Here is a 26,991-nt window from a genome sequence, read left to right as displayed (position 1 = left end):
TCCCAAATATCCACAGCAATCTTGAGAGAAAAAAAATCAAAGCTTGAAATATACTTCTTGGCTTAAAATTATACTACAAAACCACAGTAATCAAAACAGTATGGTACTGGCATAAATACAGACACACAGATGAATGGAACAGAATAAAGACTCCAGAAATAAATCTGCTCATATATGCTCAACTGATCTTTGACCAAGACCCCAAGAATACATAATGGAGAAAGGATAGACTCTTCAAACAAATGGTGCTGTGAAAATGGGATATCCACATGAAAAATAATAAAATTAGATCCTTATCTTGCATCTTACATAAACTCAAAAAGAATTAAATACTTAAAAACTGAGATTGTAAAACTTAGATGAAAATATAGGGGAAAACATGGCATGGCAATGATTTCTTGACTATACCACCAGAAGCACAAGCAACAGAAGCAAAAAAGGCAAGTGTGAATACCTCAAACAAAAATACTTCTATACTGTCAAAGAAAAACTCAGCATACTAAAATGACAACCCATAGAATTGAAGAAAATATTTGCAAACTACATATATCTGATAAGGAGTTGACATTCAAAATATTTAAAGAACTCTTACAACTCAAGTAAAAAGTAAAATAAATAATCTGTTTTTTAAAAAATAAAATTTATTTATACAGACATTTCTCCAAAAGAGACATACAAATGGTCAACAGGTATATAAAAATATGGTCAATATCATTAATCATCAAAGTAATTCAAATCAAAATCAAAATGAGATATAACCTTACACCTGTTATGATAGTTATTTAAAAACATAACAAAAACACACACACACACACAAAAAAAAAAACATAACAAGTGTTTATCTGATAAAGGGTAAGTATCCAAAAATATATAAATAACTTATAAAACCTAACACCCAAAAACCAAAAATCCAGTAAAAAATGGGCAAAGACCTTAATAGACATTTTTTCCAAGAAGACATATGGATGGCCAATAGGAATACAAAAGATGTTCAACATCACTCATAATCACAAAGGTGATAATCAAAACTACAATAAGATCACTTCACACGTGTCAGAATGGCTAAAATTAACCACACAGGAGTGAAAGATGTTGGTGAGCATGTGGAGAAAGTGAAACTCTCTTGAATGATTGATAGGAATGCAAACTGGTGCAACCACTTTAGAAAACAGCATGGGGTTTCCTCTAAATGTTAAGAATAGAACTACCCTATGATCCAGTAATTTCACTACTAGGTATTTACCAAAACAACAACAACAACAACAAAAAAACAAAACAAAAATACTAATTGAAATGGATACATGCATCCCAATGTTTTTAGCAGCATTATCTACAATAAGCAAATTGTGGAAACAGCCCAAATATCCATTGACTGATAAATGGATAAAGAAATTATACATATCTAAAGTAGAATATTCCTCAGCCATAAAAAAGAATGCAATCTTGTCATTAGCCACAACATGGATGGAGCTAGAGAGTATATGATTTCACTCGTGTGGAATTTAAGAAACAAAATAAATGAGTAAAGGAGGAAAAAAAAAGATAGAGGCAAACCAAGAAACAGACGCTTCACTATAGAGAACAAATTGATGGTGACCAGAGAAGAGGTGGATGGAGGGATAGATTAAATAAGTGATAGGGATTAAGGAGCACACTTGTGATAAATATAGCATGTTCTATGGAAGTGCTTAATCACTGTATTGTACACCTAAAACTAATATTTAAATAAAACTGAAATTTAAATAAAACTTAAAAAGAAAATATAACAAATATTTGTGTGGATATGGAGAAATTGGATCTTTGTACACTAATGGTGGGAACATAAAATGATGCAGTCACTATGGAAAACAATATGGAGGGTCCTTAAGAAAAATAAAATATAAGTACCATATGATGCAGCAATCCCATGTCTGGGTATATATTTAAAAATCAAAATTAAAAACTTGAAGTGATATTTGTATTCCAAATTCATTACAGATTATTCACAATACCATAGATATGGAAACAACATATATCTCCATAAGTATATGAATGGATAAAGAAAATGTGATACATATCCACAATGCAATATTATTCAGCCTTAAAAACAAGAAAATCCTGGCATATGCAACATGGATGAAACTAAAGGACATTATGCTAAGTGAAATAAGCCAGTCTGAAACATAAATGTTATAGGATTCCACAATGGGAGGTACCTCGAATAGTGAAACTCATAGAAACAAAGAGGAGAATCATGATTGTGTGGGACTGGAGAAAGGGAAATGGAAAGTTGTTCAATGGATACAAAGTTTCAGTTATGCAAGATAAATTCTAAAGATACAGTGTACAACATTGTGCCTATAGTATTATAGTGAAAAATAATGTATTGTGCACTTAAAATTTTGTTGAAGATAGATGTCATGTTAATTGTTCTTATCATGGAGCACCTGGGTAGCTCTGTGGTTGAGCGTCTGCCTTTGGCTCAGATTGTGATCCTGGGTCCTGGGATCAAGTTCCACATCAGGCTCCCTGCAGGGAGCCAGCTTCTTGCTCTATGTCTCTGCCTTTCTCTTTGTGTCTTTCATGAATAAATTTTTAAAATCTTTAAAAAATATTCTTATGATAAAATGATAAAATTACTTATTATTATGAATGAAATTTTCATTAAAAATTTTTTAAAAATTAATGTAATGCACTTTTTAATAAAATAAAGGGCAAAATCCAAATGATGATCTCAATAAAAGCAGAACAATAACGTGACAAAATCTAACAAATTTTCATGGTAAAAATCATGCAACAAAATAGTCGCAGAAGGAAACTTCCTCAACCTGATAAAAGGCATCTATTGAAAACCCAGTGATAGCATCATACTTAATGATGAAAGACTGAATGCTTTCCCCCTAATTTCAGGAATAAGACAAGAATTTCCACTCTCACTGCTACTGTTCAACATTATACTAAAGGCTCTAACCAGGGGAATTAGATAAGAAAAAGAAAGATGTACAGATTGGAAAAGAAGTAAAACTACATTTTTAGAAGTCATGATTTTATACGTAGAAAATCTTAAAGAATCTACAGAAAAACCATTATAACTAATAACCAAGGTTGAAGAATACAAAATCAATATAAAAAATCAACTGCATTTCTATACATTAGCAGTGAACAGTTCAAAATAGAAATTAAGAAAACAATTCCATTTACAGTTGAATAAAAAATATTGAAAAAAAATGAGGCATCTGGGTGGCGCAGTGGTTGAGCATCTGCCTTTGGCTCAGGTCATGATCTTGGGGTCCTGGGATCGAGTCCCACATCAGGCTCCTGGTGGGGAGCCTGCTTCTCCCTCTGCCTATGTCTCTGCCTCTCTGTGTGTTTGTCTCTCATGAATAAATAAATAAAATCTTTTTAAAAAATATTGAAAAATAGAGGGGGAGGAGCAAGATGGCGGAAGAGTAGGGTCTCCAAATCACCTGTCTCCACCAAATTACCTAGAAAACCTTCCAATCATCCTGAAAATCTATGAATTCGGCCTGAGAATTAAAGAGAGACCAGCTGGAATGCAACAGTGAGAAGAGTTCGCGCTTCTATCAAGGTAGGAAGACGGGGAAAAAGAAGTAAAGAAACAGAGGCCTCCAAGGGGGAGGGGCCCCGCGAGGAGCCGGGCTGAGGCCGGGGCGAGTGTCCCCAGGACAGGAGAGCCCCGTCCCGGAGACGCAGGAGCTGCACCGACCTTCCCGGGCAGAAAGGGGCTCCAGGGAGTTGGAGCAGGACCCAGGAGGGCGGGGATGCCCTCGGGTTCCCTGGGACAGTAACAGAGCAACTGCGCGCCCAGGAGAGTGCGCCGAGCTCCCCAAGGGCTGCAGCGCGCACTCGGAGGGGCTCGGGGGGCGGCTCCTCGGAGGGGGCTGCGCGGCCCCGGGAGCAGCTCGGAGGGGCTCGGGCAGAGGAAGAGGCTCCGTGCGGAGGGGGCTGCGCGGTTCCAGGAGCAGCTCGGGGGGGCTCGGGCGGCAGCTCCACGGAGGGGGTTGCGCGGCCCGGGAGCGCGAATCCACCAGCGCAGGCCCCGGAGCACAGGGCGCCGGGACACAGCCCAGGATCCGGCCTCCCCCGGGACAGGCAGAGGCCGGGAGGGCCCAGGACAGCAAGGAAGCTCCTGCCCCAGCTGAGCAGATCAGCGGCCCCGCCCCGGAGCCTCCAGGCCCTGCAGACGGAGTTCCTGCCGGAGCTGAATCCAGGTTTCCAGAGCTGCCCCGCCACTGGGGCTGTTCCTCCTGCGGCCTCATGGGGTAAACAACCCCCACTGAGCCCTGCACCAGGCAGGGGCACAGCAGCTCCCCCAACTGCTAACACCTGAAAATCAGCACAACAGGCCCCTCCCCCAGAACACCAGCTAGACTGACAACTTCCAGGAGAAGCCAAGGGACTTAAAGTACACAGAATCAGAAGATACTCCCCCGTGGTTCTTTTTTTTTTTTTTTTTTTTTTGTTTTTGATTTGTTTCCTTCCCCCACCCCCTTTTTCTTCTCCTTTCTTTTTCTTTCTCTTTTTCTTCTCTCTTTTTTTTTTCGTTTTTTTTTTTCCCTTTTTTTTCTCTTTCTCTTTTCTTTCCTTCTTTCTTTCCTCTCTTTCTCTCTTATTCCCAATACAACTTGCTTTTGGCCACTCCGCACTGAGCAAAATGACTAGAAGGAAAACCTCACCTCAAAAGAAAGAATCAGAAACAGTCCTCTCTCCCACAGAGTTACAAAATCTGGATTACAATTCAATGTCAGAAAGCCAATTCAGAAGCACTATTATACAGCTACTGGTGGCTCTAGAAAAAAGTATAAAGGACTTAAGAGACTTCATGACTGCAGAATTTAGAGCTAATCAGGCAGAAATTAAAAATCAATTGAATGAGATGCAATCCAAACTAGAAGTCCTAACGACGAGGGTTAACGAGGTGGAAGAACGAGTGAGTGACATAGAAGACAAGTTGATAGCAAAGAGGGAAACTGAGGAAAAAAGAGATAAACAATTAAAAGACCATGAGGATAGATTAAGGGAAATAAACGACAGCCTGAGAAAGAAAAACCTACGTTTAATTGGGGTTCCCGAGGGCGCCGAAAGGGACAGAGGGCCAGAATATGTATTTGAACAAATTCTAGCTGAAAACTTTCCTAACCTGGGAAGGGAAACAGGCATTCAGATCCAGGACATAGAGAGATCCCCCCCTAAAATCAATAAAAACCATTCAACACCTCGACATTTAATAGTGAAGCTTGCAAATTCCAAAGATAAAGAGAAGATCCTTAAAGCAGCAAGAGACAAGAAATCCCTGACTTTTATGGGGAGTATTAGGGTAACAGCAGACCTCTCCACAGAGACCTGGCAGGCCAGAAAGGGCTGGCAGGATATATTCAGGGTCCTAAATGAAAAGAACATGCAACCAAGAATACTTTATCCAGCAAGGCTCTCATTCAAAATGGAAAGAGAGATAAAGAGCTTCCAAGACAGGCAGCAACTAAAAGAATATGTGACCTCCAAACCAGCTCTGCAAGAAATTTTAAGGGGGACTCTTAAAATTCCCCTTTAAGAAGAAGTTCAGTGGAACAGTCCACAAAAACAAGGACTGAATAGATATCATGATGACACTAAACTCATATCTCTCAATAGTAACTCTGAATGTGAACGGGCTTAATGACCCCATCAAAAGGCGCAGGGTTTCAGACTGGATAAAAAAGCAGGACCCATCTATTTGCTGTCTACAAGAGACTCATTTTAGACAGAAAGACACCTACAGCCTGAAAATAAAAGGTTGGAGAACCATTTACCATTCGAATGGTCCTCAAAAGAAAGCAGGGGTAGCCATCCTTATATCAGATAAACTAAAATTTACCCCAAAGACTGTAGTGAGAGATGAAGAGGGACACTATATCATACTTAAAGGATCTATTCAACAAGAGGACTTAACAATCCTCAATATATATGCCCCGAATGTGGGAGCTGCCAAATATATCAATCAATTATTAACCAAAGTGAAGAAATACTTAGATAATAATACACTTATACTTGGTGACTTCAATCTAGCTCTTTCTATACTCGATAGGTCTTCTAAGCACAACATCTCCAAAGAAACGAGAGCTTTAAATGATACACTGGACCAGATGGATTTCACAGATATCTACAGAACTTTACATCCAAACTCAACTGAATACACATTCTTCTCAAGCGCACATGGAACTTTCTCCAGAATAGACCACATATTGGGTCACAAATCGGGTCTGAACCGATACCAAAAGATTGGATTGTCCCCTGCATATTCTCAGACCATAATGCCTTGAAATTAGAACTAAATCACAACAAGAAGTTTGGAAGGACCTCAAACACGTGGAGGTTAAGGACCATCCTGCTAAAAGATAAAAGGGTCAACCAGGAAATTAAGGAAGAATTAAAAAGATTCATGGAAACTAATGAGAATGAAGATACAACCGTTCAAAATCTTTGGGATGCAGCAAAAGCAGTCCTAAGGGGGAAATACATCGCAATACAAGCATCCATTCAAAAACTGGAAAGAAATCAAATACAAAAGCTAACCTTATACATAAAGGAGCTAGAGAAAAAATAGCAAATAGATCCTACACCCAAGAGAAGAAGGGAGTTAATAAAGATTCGAGCAGAACTCAACGAAATCGAGACCAGAAGAACTGTGGAACAGATCAACAAAACCAGGAGTTGGTTCTTTGAAAGAATTAACAAGACAGATAAACCATTAGCCAGCCTTATTAAAAAGAAGAGAGAGAAGACTCAAATTAATAAAATCATGAATGAGAAAGGAGAGATCACTACCAACACCAAGGAAATACAAACGATTTTAAAAACATATTATGAACAGCTATATGCCAATAAATTAGGCAATCTGGAAGAAATGGACGCATTCCTGGAAAGCCACAAACTACCAAAACTGGAACAGGAAGAAATAGAAAACCTGAACAGGCCAATAACCAGGGAGGAAATTGAAGCAGTCATCAAAAACCTCCCAAGACACAAGAGTCCAGGGCCAGATGGCTTCCCAGGGGAATTTTATCAAACGTTTAAAGAAGAAACCATACCTATTCTCCTAAAGCTGTTTGGAAAGATAGAAAGAGATGGAGTACTTCCAAATTCGTTCTATGAGGCCAGCATCACCTTAATTCCAAAACCAGACAAAGACCCCACCAAAAAGGAGAATTACAGACCAATATCCCTGATGAACATGGATGCAAAAATTCTCAACAAGATACTGGCCAATAGGATCCAACAGTACATTAAAAAAATTATTCACCATGACCAAGTAGGATTTATCCCTGGGACACAAGGCTGGTTCAACACCCGTAAAACAATCAATGTGATTCATCATATCAGCAAGAGAAAAACCAAGAACCATAGGATCCTCTCATTAGATGCAGAGAAAGCATTTGACAAAATACAGCATCCATTCCTGATCAAAACTCTTCAGAGTGTACGGATAGAGGGAACATTCCTCGACATCTTAAAAGCCATCTATGAAAAGCCCACAGCAAATATCATTCTCAGTGGGGAAGCACTGGGAGCCTTCCCCTAAGATCAGGAACAAGACAGGGATGTCCACTCTCACCACTGCTGTTCAACATAGTACTGGAAGTCCTAGCCTCAGCAATCAGACAACAAAAAGACATTAAAGGCATTCAAATTGGCAAAGAAGAAGTCAAACTCTCCCTCTTCACCGATGACATGATACTCTACATAGAAAACCCAAAAGTCTCCACCCCAAGATTGCTAGAACTCATACAGCAATTCGGTAGCGTGGCAGGATACAAAATCAATGCCCAGAAGTCAGTGGCATTTCTATACACTAACAATGAGACTGAAGAAAGAGAAATTAAGGAGTCAATCCCATTTACAATTGCACCCAAAAGCATAAGATACCTAGGAATAAACCTATCCAAAGATGTAAAGGATCAATACCCTAAAAACTATAGAACACTTCTGAAAGAAATTGAGGAAGACACAAAGAGATGGAAAAATATTCCATGCTCATGGATTGGCAGAATTAATATTGTGAAAATGTCAATGTTACCCAGGGCAATATACACGTTTAATGCAATCCCTATCAAAATACCATGGACTTTCTTCAGAAAGTTAGAACAAATTATTTTAAGATTTGTGTGGAATCAGAAAAGACCCCTAATAGCCAGGGGAATTTTAAAAAAGAAAACCATATCTGGGGGCATCACAATGCCAGATTTCAGGTTATACTACAAAGCTGTGGTCATCAAGACAGTGTGGTACTGGCACAAAAACAGACACATAGATCAGTGGAACAGAATAGAGAATCCAGAAGTGGACCCGGAACTTTATGGGCAACTAATATTCGATAAAGGAGGAAAGACTATCCATTGGAAGAAAGACAGTCTCTTCAATAAATGGTGCTGGGAAAATTGGACATCCACATGCAGAAGAATGAAACTAGACCACTCTCTTTCACCATACACAAAGATAAACTCAAAATGGATGAAAGATCTAAATGTGAGACAAGATTCCATCAAAATCCTAGAGAAGAACACAGGCAACACCCTTTTTGAACTCGGCCATAGTAACTTCTTGCAAGATACATCCACGAAGGCAAAAGAAACAAAAGCAAAAATGAACTATTGGGACTTCATCAAGATAAGAAGCTTTTGCACAGCAAAGGATACAGTCAACAAAACTCAAAGACAAGCTACAGAATGGGAGAAGATATTTGCAAATGACATATCAGATAAAGGGCTAGTTTCCAAGATCTATAAAGAACTTCTCAAACTCAACACCAAAGAAACAAACAATCCAATCGTGAAATGGGCAAAAGACATGAACAGAAATCTCACAGAAGAAGACATAGACATGGCCAACATGCACATGAGAAAATGCTCTGCATCACTTGCCATCAGGGAAATACAAATCAAAACCACAATGAGATACCACCTCACACCAGTGAGAATGGGGAAAATTAACAAGGCAGGAAACAACAAATGTTGGAGAGGATGCGGAGAAAAGGGAACCCTCATACACTGTTGGTGGGAATGTGAACTGGTGCAGCCACTCTGGAAAACTGTGTGGAGGTTCCTCAAACAGTTAAAAATAGACCTGCCCTACGACCCAGCAATTGCACTGTTGGGGATTTACCCCAAAGATACAAATGCAATGAAACGCCGGGACACCTGCACCCCGATGTTTATAGCAGCAATGGCCACGATAGCCAAACTGTGGAAGGAGCCTCGGTGTCCATCAAAAGATGAATGGATAAAGAAGATGTGGTTTATGCATACAATGGAATATTACTCAGCTATTAGAAATGACAAATACCCACCATTTGCTTCAACGTGGATGGAACTGGAGGGTATTATGCTGAGTGAAGTAAGCCAGTCGGAGAAGGACAAACATTATATGTTCTCATTCATTTGGGGAATATAAATAATAGTGAAAGGGAATATAAGGGAAGGGAGAAGAAATGTGTGGGAAATATCAGAAAGGGAGACAGAACGTAAAGACTGCTAACTCTGGGAAACGAACTAGGGGTGGTGGAAGGGGAGGAGGGTGGGGGGTGGGAGTGAATGGGTGACGGGCACTGGGGGTTATTCTGTATGTTAGTAAATTGAACACCAATAAAAAATAAATTAAAAAAAACAAAAATAAAAAATATTGAAAAATAATGTACTTAGGAATAAACATTAAAATAAATTTAAAACATACTCTGAAAACTATAAAGTATTGTAAGAAATTAAAGAGAACCAAAATAAATGGAAAGACATTTCATGTTCATGGATCAAAATACTTAGTAGTGTTAAGATGACAATATTCCTAATATTTGTTCTACAGATTCAGTATAATTTCTATTGGAATTCCAGTTGCTTTTTAGCAGAATTCAATTGTGAAATTCTTATGTAAATGTAAAAGGGACCCAGAATTTCCAAAATAAACTTTAAAAGAAAAGAATAAGGTTTGAGGACTCAAATTCCCAAATTTTAAAACTTATTATAAGGTTACAGTATTCCAGCCATTGCATACTGGCATAAGGATAGACATAGATAATAGAATATAACTGAGAGTCCAGAAATAAACCTTACTTTATGGTTTTGACAAGGTTGCTAACATAATCCATTAAGGAAATAAATGTTTTCAATAAATTGTGCTAGTAAAATTGGATATCTGCATGCAAAATAATTAAATTGGTTCCCTATTTAACACCAAACACACAAATTAACTCAAAAGTGATCATAGATTTAAGTATAAGAGCTAAAACTATAACACTCTTATCTCAAAGAATTGGAGTCCATTTTCAGGTAGTATGTTTTTTTCCTTAAGAATCGAAGAACAGTACTATATTTTCAAGGAATACCCTTTGATTTTTGCAAAGGATTCATATATGACAACAAAAGTATATCTGGCAAAAGAAAAAATAGATAAACTTCATTAAAACCTTTTATTCATTGACAAATACTGTGAAGAAAGTGAAAAGACAATCTGTAGAATAGGATAAAATATTTGCAAACCTTGTGTCTGATAAGGGTCTTATATATCCAGAATATATAAAGAATTTTTTAAAGTTGAAAACAACAAAGGCAAGCATTTCAATTTAAAAATGGCAAAAGGACATAAATAGATGTTTCTCCATAAAAGATAAACAAATGGATAATAAATGCCTCAAAAAATGCCTCAAGTCATTATTCATTAAGGAATGAAAATTAAAACCACAAATTAATACTTCATATCCACTAGAATAGCTATAACTAAAAAGGAAAATAATAACAAGCATTGGAAAGGATGGGAAGAAACTGGAACACTTACACATTGCTGGTAGGAATATAAAATTCTGTAGCCACTTTGGAAAACAGTGTGGTGGTTCCTGAAGTGGTTAAATGTAAAGTTACCATATGACTGAGCAATTCATCTCTTAGGTATATACAGAAGAGAAATAAAATATAAGTGAATACAAAAAAATTACACAAACATTTATAGTAGTTTTATATATAATAGCCAAAGGGTGGAAACATTCCAAATGTCCATCCATTGATGAATGGATAAACAAAATGTAGTATATCCATATAATAGAATAATATTCAGACACAAAAAAGAAAATATTGATTCATTCTACATCTTGGATGAACCGTGAAATCATAAAAGTGAAAGAAACAAGACACAAAAAGACACATATTGTATCATTTCCATTTTAAATATCGAGATTAGGCAAATCTACAGAAAGAAAATCAGATTAGTGGTTTCCTGAGGCTGAGGGAAGGGGAATGGGCAGTGACAACTAATAGGTACAGGATTGTTTTGTTTTGGTTTGGTTAATGAATATGTTCTTGAGTTAGATGGTACTGATGTTTGCACAACCTTGATAGTACAATAAAAAAACACTAAAATTCACACTTTAAATGGGTGAGCTTGGGATCCCTGGGTGGCGTAGCGGTTTGGCGCCTGCCTTTGGCCCAGGGCACGATCCTGGAGACCCCGGATCGAATCCCACATCAGGCTCCCGGTGCATGGAGCCTGCTTCTCTCTCTGCCTGTGTCTCTGCCTCTCCCTCTCTCTGTGACTATCATAAATAAAAAATAAAAAATTTAAAAAAATCCATATTTAAAAAAAATAAATAAATGGGTGAGCTCTGTTATATATGGGGTATAATTCAATATTGTTTAAAAAATAAAGGAACGGTAGAGAGGCTTCTACCTCCAAAGATGGAGTATATATATATATATATATATATATATATATATATATATATACATAGTATTCCTCTAAGTACCACTAAAACCTCTGGGCATTTTCTAGATAAAACATAAGAATACTCTGAAAATACACAGAAAAAGGAAGATCAGTTAGTGTCATTGGAACCTAGTGAATAACATGGAAATGATACCCCTGGCCTTTTTTTTTCTCATATGTCCCTGACTGAATAATAGAAAAGACAGAAATTCAGAAACACCCATAGGCATGCACACGCATGTGAGCATATATGCACACACACACACACATACACATACACTCCTCAAGAATAGCAAGCTCTCTCTAGCCAAAAGATTAGGAATGGGTAGCTTAGCAATACTAAAAACTTTTAGAGAACTACTCTACTTCAAACAAATATCCTAGAAAAATCTACAGTCCCACCCCCACCATACCAGCAAAGGCCAAATGGAAAACCTAACCTTCACTCTTGCCAGGCTGTAATGAGGTGTGCCAATGCCTTTCAAACTCTTTCCCTCCTTCATCCAGCAAGGCTGGTGTTAGAGAAGAACCTCAGTAGAGATTCAGGCATGCTTAGCAGTAATGAGACCACTCAGCCCCCACAAACACACACAGTGCCAGTGGAGACTACATGGAAAGCTTAGACTTCCATCTTCTAACCGATACCTTTCACCTTCCTACCTGGGGTGATATCAGACAAAAGATACTGGAAAGTCAAGATTATCACCATAGCCAAGTGGGAATGAGGCTACCTGCTCCAACAGTGGGAGGCAAAGCCACATGGGAGAGTGGTAACCCCTTCCAGACAGAGTGGTATCACTAGAATGAAGAGCCTGAACTCCTGCTCCACCCAACACTAACTTAGTACCACTTCATTCCAAGATATCAATGGAAACATAATGGAGAATCTGGACTCCCATCCACATTTGGTAAAAATGAGGCAATTTTGCCTCCATTACTCCAGTGGGGCTTTGTCAACAAAGGTAAGAGAAAATGCAAGATTTAAATAAGATCCAGAGTTTCACAATACCTACATTTTCCAGGTGACAATTAAAAAAATCACTTGTCAAACCAAGAAACTCAGAATATCTCTACTTGAATGATAAAAGACAGTGAACAGCCACCAACACTAAGATTTCTCAGACATTTTAGCTTTCTGAAAGGGATTTTAAAGCAGTATTATAAAAAAGTTCAGTAAACAATTACAAAGATACATGAAACAAATGAAAGAATATAAATATCAGTAAAGAAATGGAAAGTTGCAGCAAAAAAAATAAAAATAAAAATTTCAAGAGGCAATAAATTAATAACTACTGAAAACTGTAATAACCAGAATTTCAAAACTCAATAGGAAGGCTCAATGGAAAGAATGGAGAGGTTAGAGGAAAGAATCAGTGAATTTCAAGAGAGAAAAACAGAAATTACCTAATATGAAAAAGAGGGAAAAAATGTACTAAAAACAAAACAAAACAAAACAAAAAACATGTGAGAGAAAGAGCTAAAGGCGTATGTGGGACTATATCAAAGACCCAACATTTGTGTCATTGGGGTCTCAGGAAAGAAGAAAGAAGGCAAGACTAAAAAGCTACTCAAAGAAATAAAGTCTGAAACTTCCCAAATTTCTCAAAAGATATACCAACAGATTCAAGACTGAATAAATTCCAAAAGAATATATACAAAGAAATCCTCATCAGACACATCATAGCCAAAATTTAAAACTATCAAAGAAAATCCTGTAAGGTAGCCAGAGGATAACAGCCCATTACTTATTGGAGGAAAAGTCACTTACATACAGCACCTAGTGCTCGTCACAAGTGCCTTCCTTAATACCCATCACTCCCACCACCCCCTCCAGCAATTCTCAGTTTCTTCTCTATAGTTAAGAGTTTGTTATTATTTTCCTCTCCCCCCTTTTTTATTTTTTCTTTGTTCATCTGTTTTGTTTCTTAAATTCCACATATGAGTGAAATAAAATTGTATTTGTCTTTCTCTGACTTATTTCACTTACTATGAGAAATCCTATCCATTGATGTCATTGCAAATGGCAAGAACTCATTCATTTTATTGCTGAACTCATTCATTTTATTATCTCTCTCTTTCTCTCTACACACTCACACACACACACACACACACACATGCATGTGCCCCTTCAAATCAGTATTTTTGGTCCTTTGGGTAAATACTTAGTAGTGCAATTGATGGGTCTTAGGGTAGTTCTATATTTAACTTTTTAAGGAATCTCCATACTGTTTCCAAGAGTGGCTGCACTAGCCTGCACTCCCACCAACAGTGTAAGAGGGTTTCTCTTTCTCTGCATCCTCGTCAACATGTGTTGTTTCCTGTGTGGTTAATTGTAGCCATTCTGAGACGTATGAGGTGGTATCTCATTGTGTTTTGTTTTGTTTTAGATTTTATTTCTTTATTTGAGAGAGAGAGAGAGAGAAAGAGAGAGAGAACACAAAGGGAGAAGATTAGGGAGAAGCAAACTCATTGCTGAGCAGGGAACCTGATGCGGGGCTTGATCCTAGGACCCTGAGATCATAACCTAAGCTGAAGGCAGATGCTTAACTGACTGAGCCACCCAGGTATCCTCATCATGGTTTTAATTTATATTTATTTGATGATGAGTGACATTGAGCATCTTTTCATGTGTCTGCTAGCTATCTGTATGTCTTCCTTAGAAAAATGTATATTCATGTCCTCTGCCATTTCTTAAACTGGATTATTTGGTTTTAGGGTATTGAGTTTGATAAGTTCTTTATATATTTTGAATAATAATACCTTATCAGATATGTCATTTGCAAATGTGGTCTTCAATTCTGTAGGCTGCCTTTTAGTTTTGATGATTGTTTTCTTTGCTCTGCAGAAGCTTTTTATCTTGAGGAAGTCCCAATAGTTCATTTTTGCTTTTGTTTCCCTTGCCATAGGGGACTTCACTAGGAAAAAAAATGCTTTGACAGATGTCAGAGATGATACTGCCTGTGGTCTTTTCTATGATTTTTATAATTAAATCTCTCATTTAGGACTTTCATCCATTTTGAATATATTTTTGTGTGGTGTAACAAAGTGGTCTAGTTTCATTCTTCTGTACATTGCTGTCCAGTTTTCCCAACATCATTTGTTGAATAGACAGTCTTTTTTCCATTGGATATTCTTTCCTGCTTTGTCAAAGATTCGTTGACCATATAGCTAAGGGTGCATTCCTGGGCTTTCTATTCTGTTCCACTAATCAATGTTTCTGTTTTTGTGCCAGTGCCATACTGCATGATGACTACAGCTTTGTAATATAACTTGAAGTCCAGAATTCTTATGCCTTCAGCTTTTCTTTTCTTCTTCAAGATTGCTCTGGCTATTCAGAGACTTCCGTGGTTCCATACAAATTTTAGGATTATTTATTCTAGCTTTTCAAAATGCTGGTGATTGGATTGGACAGGAATTGGATTAAAAGTGTGGATTGCTTTGAGTAGTATAGACATTTTAGCAATATTTATTCTTTCCATCTATAAGCATAGAATGTGTTTCCATTTCTTTGTATCATCTCCAATTCCCTTCATAAGTTTTTTGTGGTTTTCAGAGTACAGGACATTTACTTGTTTGGTTGGGTTTATTCCTAGGTATCTTATGGGTTTGGTGCAATTGTAAATGGGATTGATTCATTGATTTCTCTTTCTGCTGCTTCATTATTGGTGTGTAAAATGCAACAGATTTATGCACATTGATTCTGTATCCTGCGACTTTTCTGAATCTGTTTATCATGTCCAGTAATTTTTTTGGTGAAGGCTTTTGTGTTTTATACCTAGAACATCATCTCATCTATGAATAGTGAATGTCTAACTTCTTCCTTGCTGATTTGGATGCCTTTTAATTCTTTTTGTTGTCTGATTACTGAGGCTAGGACTTCCAGTACTATGTTTAATAAGTGCTTAGAGTGGACATCCCTGTCTTCTTCCTGACCATACAGGAAAATCTCTCAGTTTTCCTCCAACTAGGATGATATTACCTGTGCGTTTTTTGTGTGCAACCTTTATGATATAGGAAGTCATCTGGCTATCTGACTTTTGTTTTTTGGGAGAGTTTTGATTACTGATTCAATTTCTTTGTTATGGGTCTGTTCAGGTTTTGTATTTCTTCCTGTTTCAGCATTTGTAATTTATAGGTTTCTAGGAATTGATCCATTTCTTCCTGGTTCCCCAATTTGTTGGCATTTAATTTTTCATAATATTCTTTTATAATTGTTTGTATTTCTGTGCTGTTGGTTGTGATCTCTCCTCTCTCATTTGTGATTTTATCTACTTGGATCCTTTTTCTTTTCCTTCTGATAAGTCTGGCTAGGGGTTTATCAATTTTATTAACTCTTTCAGAGAATGAGCTCCTTGTTTCACTGATATGTTCTGTTCATAACATTTATTTCTGCTCCAATCTTTTTTTCTGCTCCAATATTAATTATTTATCTTCTTCTGCTGGCTTTAGGCTTTATTTTCTTTCCTTTTATAGCTCCTTTTGGTGAAATGTTAGGTTGTATGTTTGAGATTTTTCTTGCTTCCTGAGGTAAGCTTGCATTGCTATATACTTCCCTCTTTGGACCACCTTTGCTGCAGCTCAAATGCTTCAGACCATTATATTTTCATTTTTGTTTCCATGTACTTTTTAAATTTTTTCTTTAAACTAGGTCATTCTTATTAAGATTTTGTTTACCCTGCATATATTTTTGGTCATTCTAAATTTTTTCTTGTGATTGACTTCAAGTTTCATAGAGTTCTGGCCTGGAAAAATGCATGGTATGGCTTCAGTCTTTTTGTATTTGTTAAGGCTTGATTTGTGAACAAGTATGTGATCTATTCTGGGGAATGTTCATGCGTCAAAAAGAATGTGTATTCTGCTCTTCTAGGATGAAATATTCTGAATATATCTGTTAAGGTGATATGGTCCAATGTGTCATTCAAAGTCCTTTGTCCTTATTGAATTTCTGCTCAGAAGATCTGCCCATTGGTGGCGTGTTAAAATCCGCTAATTTTATTGTATTATTATTATTATCAATGGGTTCCTTTATGTTTGTTATCACCTGATTTATATATTTGGCTGCTCCCAAGTTGGGGGTATATTTACAATTTAGATCTTCTCATTGGATAGACCCCTTTATTAGGATATAGTGCCCTTCTTCAACTCTTGTTACAGCCTTTTTTTTTAAAGATTTTATTTATTTATTCATGAGAGACACAGAGAGAGAGGCAGAGACACAGGCAGAGGAAGAAACAGGCTCCATGCAGGAAGCCTGATACGGGACTCGATCGGGATCTCCAGGATCACACCCTGGACTGAAGGCGGTGCTAAACCGCTGAGCTATCCGGGCTGCCCTTGTTACAGCCTTTGGATTAAAATCTAGTTTATCTGATATAAGCATTGGTACTCTGAGTTTCTTTTGATGTCCATTAACATAATAAATGGTTCTCCATCCCCTCACTTTCATTCTGGAGACATCTTTAGGTCTAAAATGAATCTTTAGTAGATGGTATATAGATGGGTCTTGGTTTTGATACCCTGTGTCTTTTGATTGGAGCATTTAGTCCATTTACATTCAGAGTAATTGTTGATATGAATTTAGTGTTATGGTATTACCTATAAAGTCCGTTTTTCTGGAAATGTTCCCTGATTCTTTCTAGTATTTGTTGCTTTTTGTCTTTCTTTACAACTCAGAGTCTCTAATGGTTCTTGAAGGTTTGGTTTAGTGGTCATAAACTTTTTAAGTTTTTGTTTGTCTGAGAAACTCATTATCTCTGCTTCTATTCTGAAGGACAGCCTTGATCGATGAAGTTCTTGGCTGTAGAATTTTCCCAATCAACACATTGAATATACCATGCCAGTCTTCTCACCTGCCAAGTTTCTGTGGGGAAATGTGCTCCTAATCTTATTTGGCTTCCCTTATAAGTTAGGGATATTTTTTTACCCTTCCTGCTTGTAGGACATTTTCCTTATCTCTATATTATGAAAATTTTACTTTGATACGTCTTGGTATATTTTGGCCTACTTTTATTGGATTTTGATGGGAGTTCTCTTTGCCTACTGGACTTGTATCTAGAATATATAAAGAACTTTCAAAATTCAACAATATGAAAACAAGCAAACCAATTAGAAAAAGGGGATAAGACATGATGAGACATTTAAACAAAAAGGATATAGATAAGGGGCTCAATATCACTAGCCATTAAAGAAATTCAAATTAAAATCACAATGACATCACTACACACACCTATGAGAGCAGCTAAATTTACAAAGGACAACACAAAATGCTGGCAAGGATGTGGAAAACTTGAGCGACTGATATATTGCTGGTGGGAATATAAAAATAGCTACTCTCAGACACAATTTGGCAGTTTGTTATAAACTAAACATACACATACCATGTGACCCAGCAATTGCAATTTTGGGCATTTGTCCCAGAGAAATGAAAGTTATATTACATGAACACCTGTATATAATTGTTCATAGAAGCTTTATTAATAACATGGAAAAACTGAGCACTGGGTGTTATGCTATATGTTGGAAAATTGAACTCCAATAAAAAAATTTTAAAAAATAAAAATAAAAACTGTGACATTACTCTTTAAAAAATAAATAATAATAATTCCCCCAAAAAAACTGGGAACAAGATGTCCTAAAATAGATGAATGGTTACACAACTATTCAGCAAGAAAATGGAAAAATTATTGATGCATGCAACAATATGGATGGATATTAAGAGAATTATGCTGAGTGGAATAAAAGCTAATCTCAAAAAGTCACATAATGTATTATTCCATTTTTAGAAAATTCTTAGAATGATGGAATACACATTAGTGGTTCTCAGAAATTAGGGATCTGAGGTGGAGATGGACAATAAGGGAATAGCAGGAGAGAACCCTGTGGTGATGGAACATGTATAGATTTGTGGTGTTGGTTATACAAATCTATATGTGCAATATAATTCCATAGAAAGACACACACACAGATATACACACCAGTAAGTATACATAAAACTGGTGAAATATGAATAAGGTCTTTGGTTACAGTACTGTAAATTTTCTGATTTTCATATTGTATTATACTTATATAAGATATTGCCTTTGGGATAAACTAGTTGAAGGAAACACAAGGCCTTTCTATATTCTTTTTGCACTTATTGTCAATCTACAATTATTTCTAAATAAAAAAATAAATGAAAGAAATTCAAAGAAATTTTCCCAGCTTTAGGCAGTGAAAGTATAGCCAATGAGGTTTATCTAAGGCATGATTCTTGCTAAAAGAAAATTTCCAGTGATATATATCCCTTTTCCCTCTCATTTCTATTTAGAATCACTGAAAAGCTTAAAATGGATGAAACTATATATTTCTTTTTTTGTGTATTTTGGCTTCATGATAAAATTTATTTGTAATGATTTTTGTATTTTAGTTGGCCCAATACATTTGTCTCTCTTATTCAAGGTAACGTATTATTCAGAAGATATATTTTCCACTTTAATCAGAGTCAATAATCATTTCCAAAAACCTAAATAGTGCCACTTGGTCTGAAAAGTTAATATAGTATCTAACATTGTCTCAGGAATAAAAAAAAAGCACTCGACTGAATAGACGACATTTAAATTATTATAGTGTCAATACATAGCCCAATCTTCCTCTAAACTGAAATTAGTCCATTTGTATAAAAACGAATATGATATTTTTATTCTAGATGAGATATACTAGATGTACTTTAGATTCTTATGATCATAGTAAATTAAAATTATTAGCTTTTCATCTGTAGCCTGTGGACTGATAGATATAAAATACAATGGGTCAGTCGACTCCAGTCTTGGGCTAGATGATAAATTTATTGTTCCACTGTTTCTATAGAATTTCAGATTTCATCATCAGTGCTTCTTGCACATGTAAAGTTTTCAATAAATAAATTCAATACAAAATGCAAAATATCAAAAACCTCTATTCCTATTAGTGGCTTAGTAGACCACTGACTGCCATAGGAAGAGGATCTTTGTGCCTGCTTTGTGTTTCTGCTTCCACATGCTTTAACTACAATGAATAGTCATGACTGCTTTAAGGAATTCCAGAACTGACAGTTAAAAACCATGTAACACAATGCTGTAACATGCAATTAATTTACTCAATTTCTTTGACAAAGTCTGTGGAAAAATAAAATCAAAAGCTTCTCTTAGCTGATAAGTCAGTTTACTCAAAATACTTGAGTCAAAACTAAAATACCAATTTTAGTTAAGTAATTTTGGTCAAAGTCTAAAAGGACATCACTGCCAGGAAAATCCCAGACTATACAGAGATTTAAATGTCTGCATATGAAAATTCAAGAGAAAATGCAAATTATTGAGACATGTACTGTCACCCAATTTTACAAGGTACAGCAAGAGGTGGGCTACATGAAGCATACTCTAATGATATTTCTTCAGTTTTCTGAAATTTCCACATAATAGCAAAGTTGGCATTTTATAATTTCCAGAGCTATAAATCACTTTTAAATCATGATGATACTACTCAAAACAGATGTGAAAACATGTTTGCCACAAGTGTGTAAACTGCTTATTTGTCATATTTAATAATGTTGAGACCTCTATTTTAACTTCATTTCCTTTTAATGAATCTATTGAAGAAAATATATTTTACCTTAATATCACATATATAACTGGCAGAATTTGACATTGAAAAACTCATTTAAAAGAAAGCTTTCCACTTAGCCTGGATGCAGCGTAATATGCCACTCTTATCTACTAATATCCTCATCAGAATGTGTGATCAACCTATTTGATTGAAATGAGTAAAACTCCCATTCTACATTAAAAGATTCAGAAGTGCCAGTACATACTACTGCACATTTTATGAAAATCAGTTATTGTACATCTGTACTAGCATTTCAGCTGATTTTTCATAAGACACAATAGTGTGTACTTGAGCACTGCAGCACACAGACCAGGCCTAAATGCCATTTTGACTTATGGGGTTTGCAGTTCTGATTGAATCACATGTATCATGTACAGCTTGAGATTTTCCTAGAAAAGTTGCTTTACTACTACACTGTCCTTCAAATAGTTTTGACTTGGTGGGAAGGAGGTCTCAGGAACAAATTGTTGCTGGGCTAAGAATGAAATTTGATCTTTAACTAGAATTATATTACTTGTAAGAGTTTAGGTATTTTAAACTGACTTCTTCCATTCTGGAAAGTATTCTGAAATCAATCATTTACATGTCAGAGATCCAGAGGGTATAGCCTTTCAGAGTTTGGATAAGAAATGACTAAACGTGTGGCAAGGAAATCAACAATGGATCAATGAAATTAAAATCATACATGATTCCAAATTCTAACTAAAATGCCCATTTATGTAATTAGGAAGCAAGTTCGGTATAGAGAAGAAAGATAAATTTCTCCATTAACTATTCAGCTTATGGAGTCTTTTTTTTTTTCTATATATTAGGAGTATTTTTAGTAGGGTTAGAAAAATGCACCCTATACTGAAGTACAAACTGATTGCTTGATGATCTGATAAATTACATGTTAGTTTATGTTCTTTAGCTTAGAGTTACTGTTTAATTCATGTTAGACATAATGTATAGCCTATAAGATACGCCAATATGTTTTCTTTTTTTCTCTTTTAGCCTTTTTTAAAAAAGACTTTATTTATTCATGAGAGACACACGCACGGAGAGGCAGAGATACAGGCAGAAGGAGAAGCAGGCTCCATGCACCAGAAGCCCAACGTGGGACTCGATCCCAGGTTTCCAGGATCGCGCCCTGGGCCAAAGGCAGGCACCAAACCGCTGCGCCACCCAGGGATCCCTATCTTTTAGCCTTTTAAACAAAATTGTACTCAGTTTTCATACAAAGATAACATGACTTTGAAATTCTTACTCTCCCTACCTTATTTAAACTGATATCCAAAGGAAAAAAAAAAACTAGATACTGTGCAGAGATGATACATGTACCTCAGTGGATCGAAAACTAGATTGGTATCATATCTATCAAAATTCTAGGTAAATAAATACTTGGTTGGAGTAACTTGCTAAGCTTTCATTTGAAATGCCCAAGTAAGCATATATTTAAAAAATCTCTTTTTTATGGTTGAGAGAAACATCTTTTCTCCATGACAGCAACCCAGTTTTTCAAATGTAATTATCAAATTCTAAGTCATTTAAACATAGTTAACAAAGTGCATATATAATAAAAAGAGTCAGATGTTTCTGATCAGGCATAATAATAGGACTTAAAGTGAACTTTCCAACCACAGGCACTGAAAAACTTCAGGTTGAAAAGTAATTTAGGGGATCCCTGGGTGGCGCAGCGGTTTGGCGCCTGCCCTTGGCCCAGGGCGCGATCCTGGAGACCCGGGATCGAATCCCACATCGGGCTCCCGGTGCATGGAGCCTGCTTCTCCCTCTGCCTGTGTCTCTGCCTCTCTCTCTCTCTCTCTCTCTCTGTGACTATCATAAATAATTAATAAAAATTAAAAAAAAAAAAAGAAAAGTAATTTATTAACATTAAATAAACTTTAGGTAAGGATTTTTTTTTTTACTACTAAAAGAATTTATCTAAAGCCAGTGTAAATATATTCTGATTAGGAAATGTGGATGCAATATACAGCACTGGCATGTTAATTTAGTTACTATCCAATATTTATATGCCCATCAAATAAGCAATAATAATTTTACTTTTATTATCCTTTTGGAATTTTTTGATGGTTGGTCCATTATCCTGATCAACAATAAGTTCCTCTCTATTGTTGGACATTATAGCTATAAATAAAGATAAAACTCAGTAATTTTCTTGCAAAACATCCAAAAGAAAGGTAGAAAAGTATTACATAAATATCTATTTTACTCCAATAACAATTAGCATGAATTGTATACATCTCTAATTCTGAAATAGTGGAATCATTTGTGCTGGTTTGATGAATATATAATTTAAAAATCAATAAGCTGCTCAACCATGTGAATTTTTAAATTGGAATTAATATATACAGCATATATAATTGCCCACAGATTTTCTTTAAATCACTTTAAAAGTTTGCTCTTTTAAAATACATAGCAAATTAGCTATTTATCTGCATAATTAATAATCTACTTCCCAAAATGTTTCTAGAAATAATTACTACTTAATTTCCTGAGTTTAAAATAATTACAGATTCAACTCACTTTACAGAGTATTTTGCAAATACATATAGCAAAATTAATTGGTTAAGTATAACTTTCTGGTAATTATTATAAATACTTCTTCACAAAAACAGTTCTATTGAAAGAGGAAAAACATGCCAATTTTCATAGTTTATCATTTAATTCTTTTTTGTTATATTTTATTAAAACATTGTATTGCTTTATTAAATAAAATATGGTCACATTACACCAAAATTTCTCAATTTTTTTTTTGTTGCTGCTATAGTCTATCTCATTATCATGCTCAGACAACTGGGAATGTGCATAGACAGCCTAATTACTACCAGCGAGGTTAGAAATGTTTTATGTGGTTAATGTATTTTTTTTAGAATAACACATTGCTTTAGAAATATTTGATTTTACTTCTAAATGTAAGATACCATTCCCTTACAATATATCTATCACATAGTATATTTCCCTATGCTGCTTTTAGCCAACTCTCAATATTTATTTCTCTCTCTCTTTTTGGCCCCTCCCCTCATCAATACAAAGATTATCCTAACAGAATAATATGTGTTTTGGTTTCTTGATTCATTAATGGTCATCTGGCTATATCTCTTTGTCTTGCTCAGACTGCCTTAAATCAGTTGCACACAGTATTATAACAACCAAAAGCTATGACAAAATAAAGCTAGAAGACCCATTACCTCTTCCAGGAATTAAATTCACTCCCTTAAGACCACTAACCTCGGGAACCCTGGGTGCCGCAGCGGTTTAGCGCCTGCCTTTGGCCCAGGGCGCAATCCTGGAGACTCAGGATCGAATCCCACGTCGGGCTCCCGGTGCATGGAGCCTGCTTCTCCCTCTGCCTATGTCTCTGCCTCTCTCTCTCTCTCTGATGACTATCATAAATAAATAAAAATTAAAAAAAAAAAGACCACTAACCTCAAGTTCTAGCTCAGTGATTCTTAACTCTGGCTACACATTAGAATCTTATGAGACACTGAAAAAAAAAAAAAAGTGCCTCCAGGTTTTATTCCAGACTAGGTAAATCAGAATTGGAGCATGTAACCTGGGCATCCAGATTTGTAAATGCCCCACAGGTGGTTATAATGGGAAGCCAGATTTAAGACTCACTGGGCTTACTATAAGCTGCAAACAATAAATAATATTGGCAGACTGAGACGTGGAAGAATTTCCAGAAGGGAGAAATAATATTCATCCTTCCCCAGGAGAGTTTCAGAAACTAACACCTCTGCTAATCTCTCAAATACCACTTTCCCCAACAAAACAAAACAAAACAAAAAAACAACAACAACAGAAACAAAAAACAAAAAAACAAAAAACAAAAAAACACCACTTTGGAGAGGCTTCAAGCAGTCACTATTATGAAGCATAAAATCTTAGAGTGCATATAAGGAACATCCCTATAGAGTAAGACTAAAAGCGGAGCAGAAATCATTTTTCCTAGAGGAGATGGATATTTAGGAAATTAGGTTCTGTAGATACAGAAAATAAAGATTTTACCATCTTGTTTGGTTCATAATTGTTATATACTAAATGAGAACTTGTTACAAGTGAATGCACTTGGTAACATCTGTATACCTGAGTAAAATCAGGCAGCAAGGAATGATAAGCAATTATGACAGACAGGGCAGCCCTGGTGGTGGAGCAGTTTAGCGCCGCCTGCAGCCCGGGGTGTGATCTTGGAGACCTGGGATCGAGTCCCACGTCATGCTTCCTGTATGGAGCCTGCTTCTCCCTCTGCCTGTGTCTCTGCCCCTCTCTCCCTCTGTCTCCATGAATAAATAAAATCTTTTAAAAAATCATGGTAAAGACGCAGCAAAAAACAGTGCTTATCCCTCACACTTCATTAGCATTTTAAATTTCTAAAGTATTTTTCCATATATATTTCATTTGACCTCACAAAAATCCAGTGTGTTAGGCATGGCAGTAATTATTTCCATATATTAAGTAAATAAACTCATTATGGTTAAGTGACATACCCAAGATCTCATAGCTAGTCAGTGCCAGAACCATGGCTAATTCAAGTCTCCAATATGCCACATCACTGACAAAAGCATAGTATTTCTGGAATAGTGTCTATGGTATAAGACTTCTGAGATAATAAAAAGCAACAAAATGTTAAATACTTGTGATCTAAATTATTGAGATTACAGCAAATTATATATTGATTCACATTTTAGTCACTCTTAAATGATCAACTGTTTAAAAGATATTTTATCTTTCATTATTCAAAGATGCAGTGAATGTAGCAAATGTATTATATCACCTGAACTGTTAAATACCAATATATTGAACTATCTTAACATATACGCTTAAAAATATCCCATCATATTGTTCCCATTGAATCCAGTGATGCAGTAAACGAAGTCCCTTCCAGAGAAGAAACTTGTAACACTTTAAGTTTCATTTTGTTGTTCAGCAATAAAAAATGACCACTTCAAAAAGCCCCCCTTTTTTAAGGAGAGATCAACTCCCCCAGTTTCTTTCTTAATAATGAAGAATTTCCTGAAAGAATATATCTAATTTCTGTTTTAGATGAGACACTTACCCATCCTCTCTGAATGGTGATCCATCTGAGAGGGAGAGCTGGACACACTGCTGCTGGGGTGGGAGGAAGCCTGACTCCCAGGATGATGGTTCTCTTCCAGAGAGGCAACAGGAGAAGGACTCTCTGGGATCCGTTCCTGACACGAAAGGAAATGTCACCTGTTCACCAAGGTTTTTTTTTATGTTGGTTGAGTCCATAACATTTGAAATTTTGACTTTTCACTTATCCCCAAAGTATGCATGTTCATAATACCTGATCTTAAATGTGTATCTTTAGACAAATACATAATTTTTGTTCTTGTGAAATTAGTAGGATATTATGAGGGCTAAATAAGAGAACATGAAAGGGCTCAGTGTCATGCTGGATATATATAGAGATTCAAGAAAGGCTAGTTTCCATTTCCTTTCCTAGAAAATTCATGAAGAATTACGAACATAGGTGGGTAGTGAGGATTGGTGTTATTATAAACTTTTATATTTACATAAAGAATATACCAAAGCCTAGAGGGTGGTCCTACTCTCTAAGATCTCCCAAAAGTAAACACTTGAGAGCCAAGGAATAAAACTCACCGATAGTGGCATCTGGTACATATTGAGTCTTTCTGCACAAATAAAAATTATGGAGAAAATATACATGCACTCTATTAGACCTCAGGAATATATGTTGAATTCTGCCACCAAAATGGTTTGGTAGACACAGGACATAATGATGAATTTTCCAAACTCACACTAAAACCTATCAGTATCAATATTTGTATTGTTTAGATTTTTATGGTTTTAAATAATAAGTTTGAATAAAAATAAAACATTCATTTTACATACCTCTACAGTAACTGTTGTAGTTCTCAAAAATTTTGTGACTCTGGATAATGCTATAAAACTCTGAAATTATTCACTATGTTTATGCATCACAACTTGATGAGTAAATCTGACAATCATTCAACTAAATTGATCAGTAAAAGAACCAAATTGCTGTGTTTATGCATATATGCAATAAATGTGACTGGGTAATAGGCAAGTTGGGACAGAGAATGTTTGTTCTATAAAATATTTAATTCATCCATAACAGGCTTCTTAAAAGTTCTAATTATCTGTAATGACATCAGCATTCTAATCATCATAATATTAAGAATTAGTTTGTCAAAAATGTGCTTGTGCATTTTCATATTGATTTTGCATGAGACCTAAAATTTATAAATTCCTTAAAGAAAACTATTGTTTGTTTAAATACAAAAGTAATAGCATGAGAGTTAAAGCTTATTATTTCATTAGTAGAAGTCAACATTTTGCAATGTCTATCATTGTGGCAGGCAGAATAGGGGCCCCCAAAATGTTAACTCCACATCCTAATGACTGAGACCTCTGAATATGTTACATCACTTGTGTATATGTTACATCACATAGTAAATGGATTTTTCAGATGTGATTGAGAATCTTGAGATAGATAAATTATACTTAGAGGCCGAAAGGAAAGGTCAGAGGGAAATATTATGGAACCATGAACCAAGAAATGTGGGTGGCTTCTAGAAGCTGAAAAATGCAAGGAAATGGATTCATCCCTGGAAGCTACAGAAAGAAATGCAGCCCAGCCAA

The 26,991-nt window shown here is 36.0% G+C and overlaps 1 protein-coding gene across 2 annotated transcripts in view; it reads right to left on the bottom strand.

Annotated features, from left to right (window-relative positions):
* Nucleotides 1–26,991, bottom strand: part of DACH2 (dachshund family transcription factor 2) — a 180,806-nt gene that overhangs the window by 101,281 nt on the left and 52,534 nt on the right. For both annotated transcript variants that reach the window (XM_049107473.1, XM_049107472.1), the window contains exon 3: nucleotides 25,400–25,535. In XM_049107473.1, coding sequence (XP_048963430.1) covers nucleotides 25,400–25,535 — 136 coding nt within the window. The remainder of the gene's footprint in view (nucleotides 1–25,399; nucleotides 25,536–26,991) is intronic.

The sequence above is a fragment of the Canis lupus genome, chromosome X (genome assembly GCF_003254725.2).
Source record: "Canis lupus dingo isolate Sandy chromosome X, ASM325472v2, whole genome shotgun sequence".
In the NCBI taxonomy this organism is placed as follows: Eukaryota; Metazoa; Chordata; class Mammalia; order Carnivora; family Canidae; genus Canis; species Canis lupus.
Note: the sequence above shows the minus strand (reverse complement) of the source record. Positions and strands in the feature narration are given on the sequence as shown.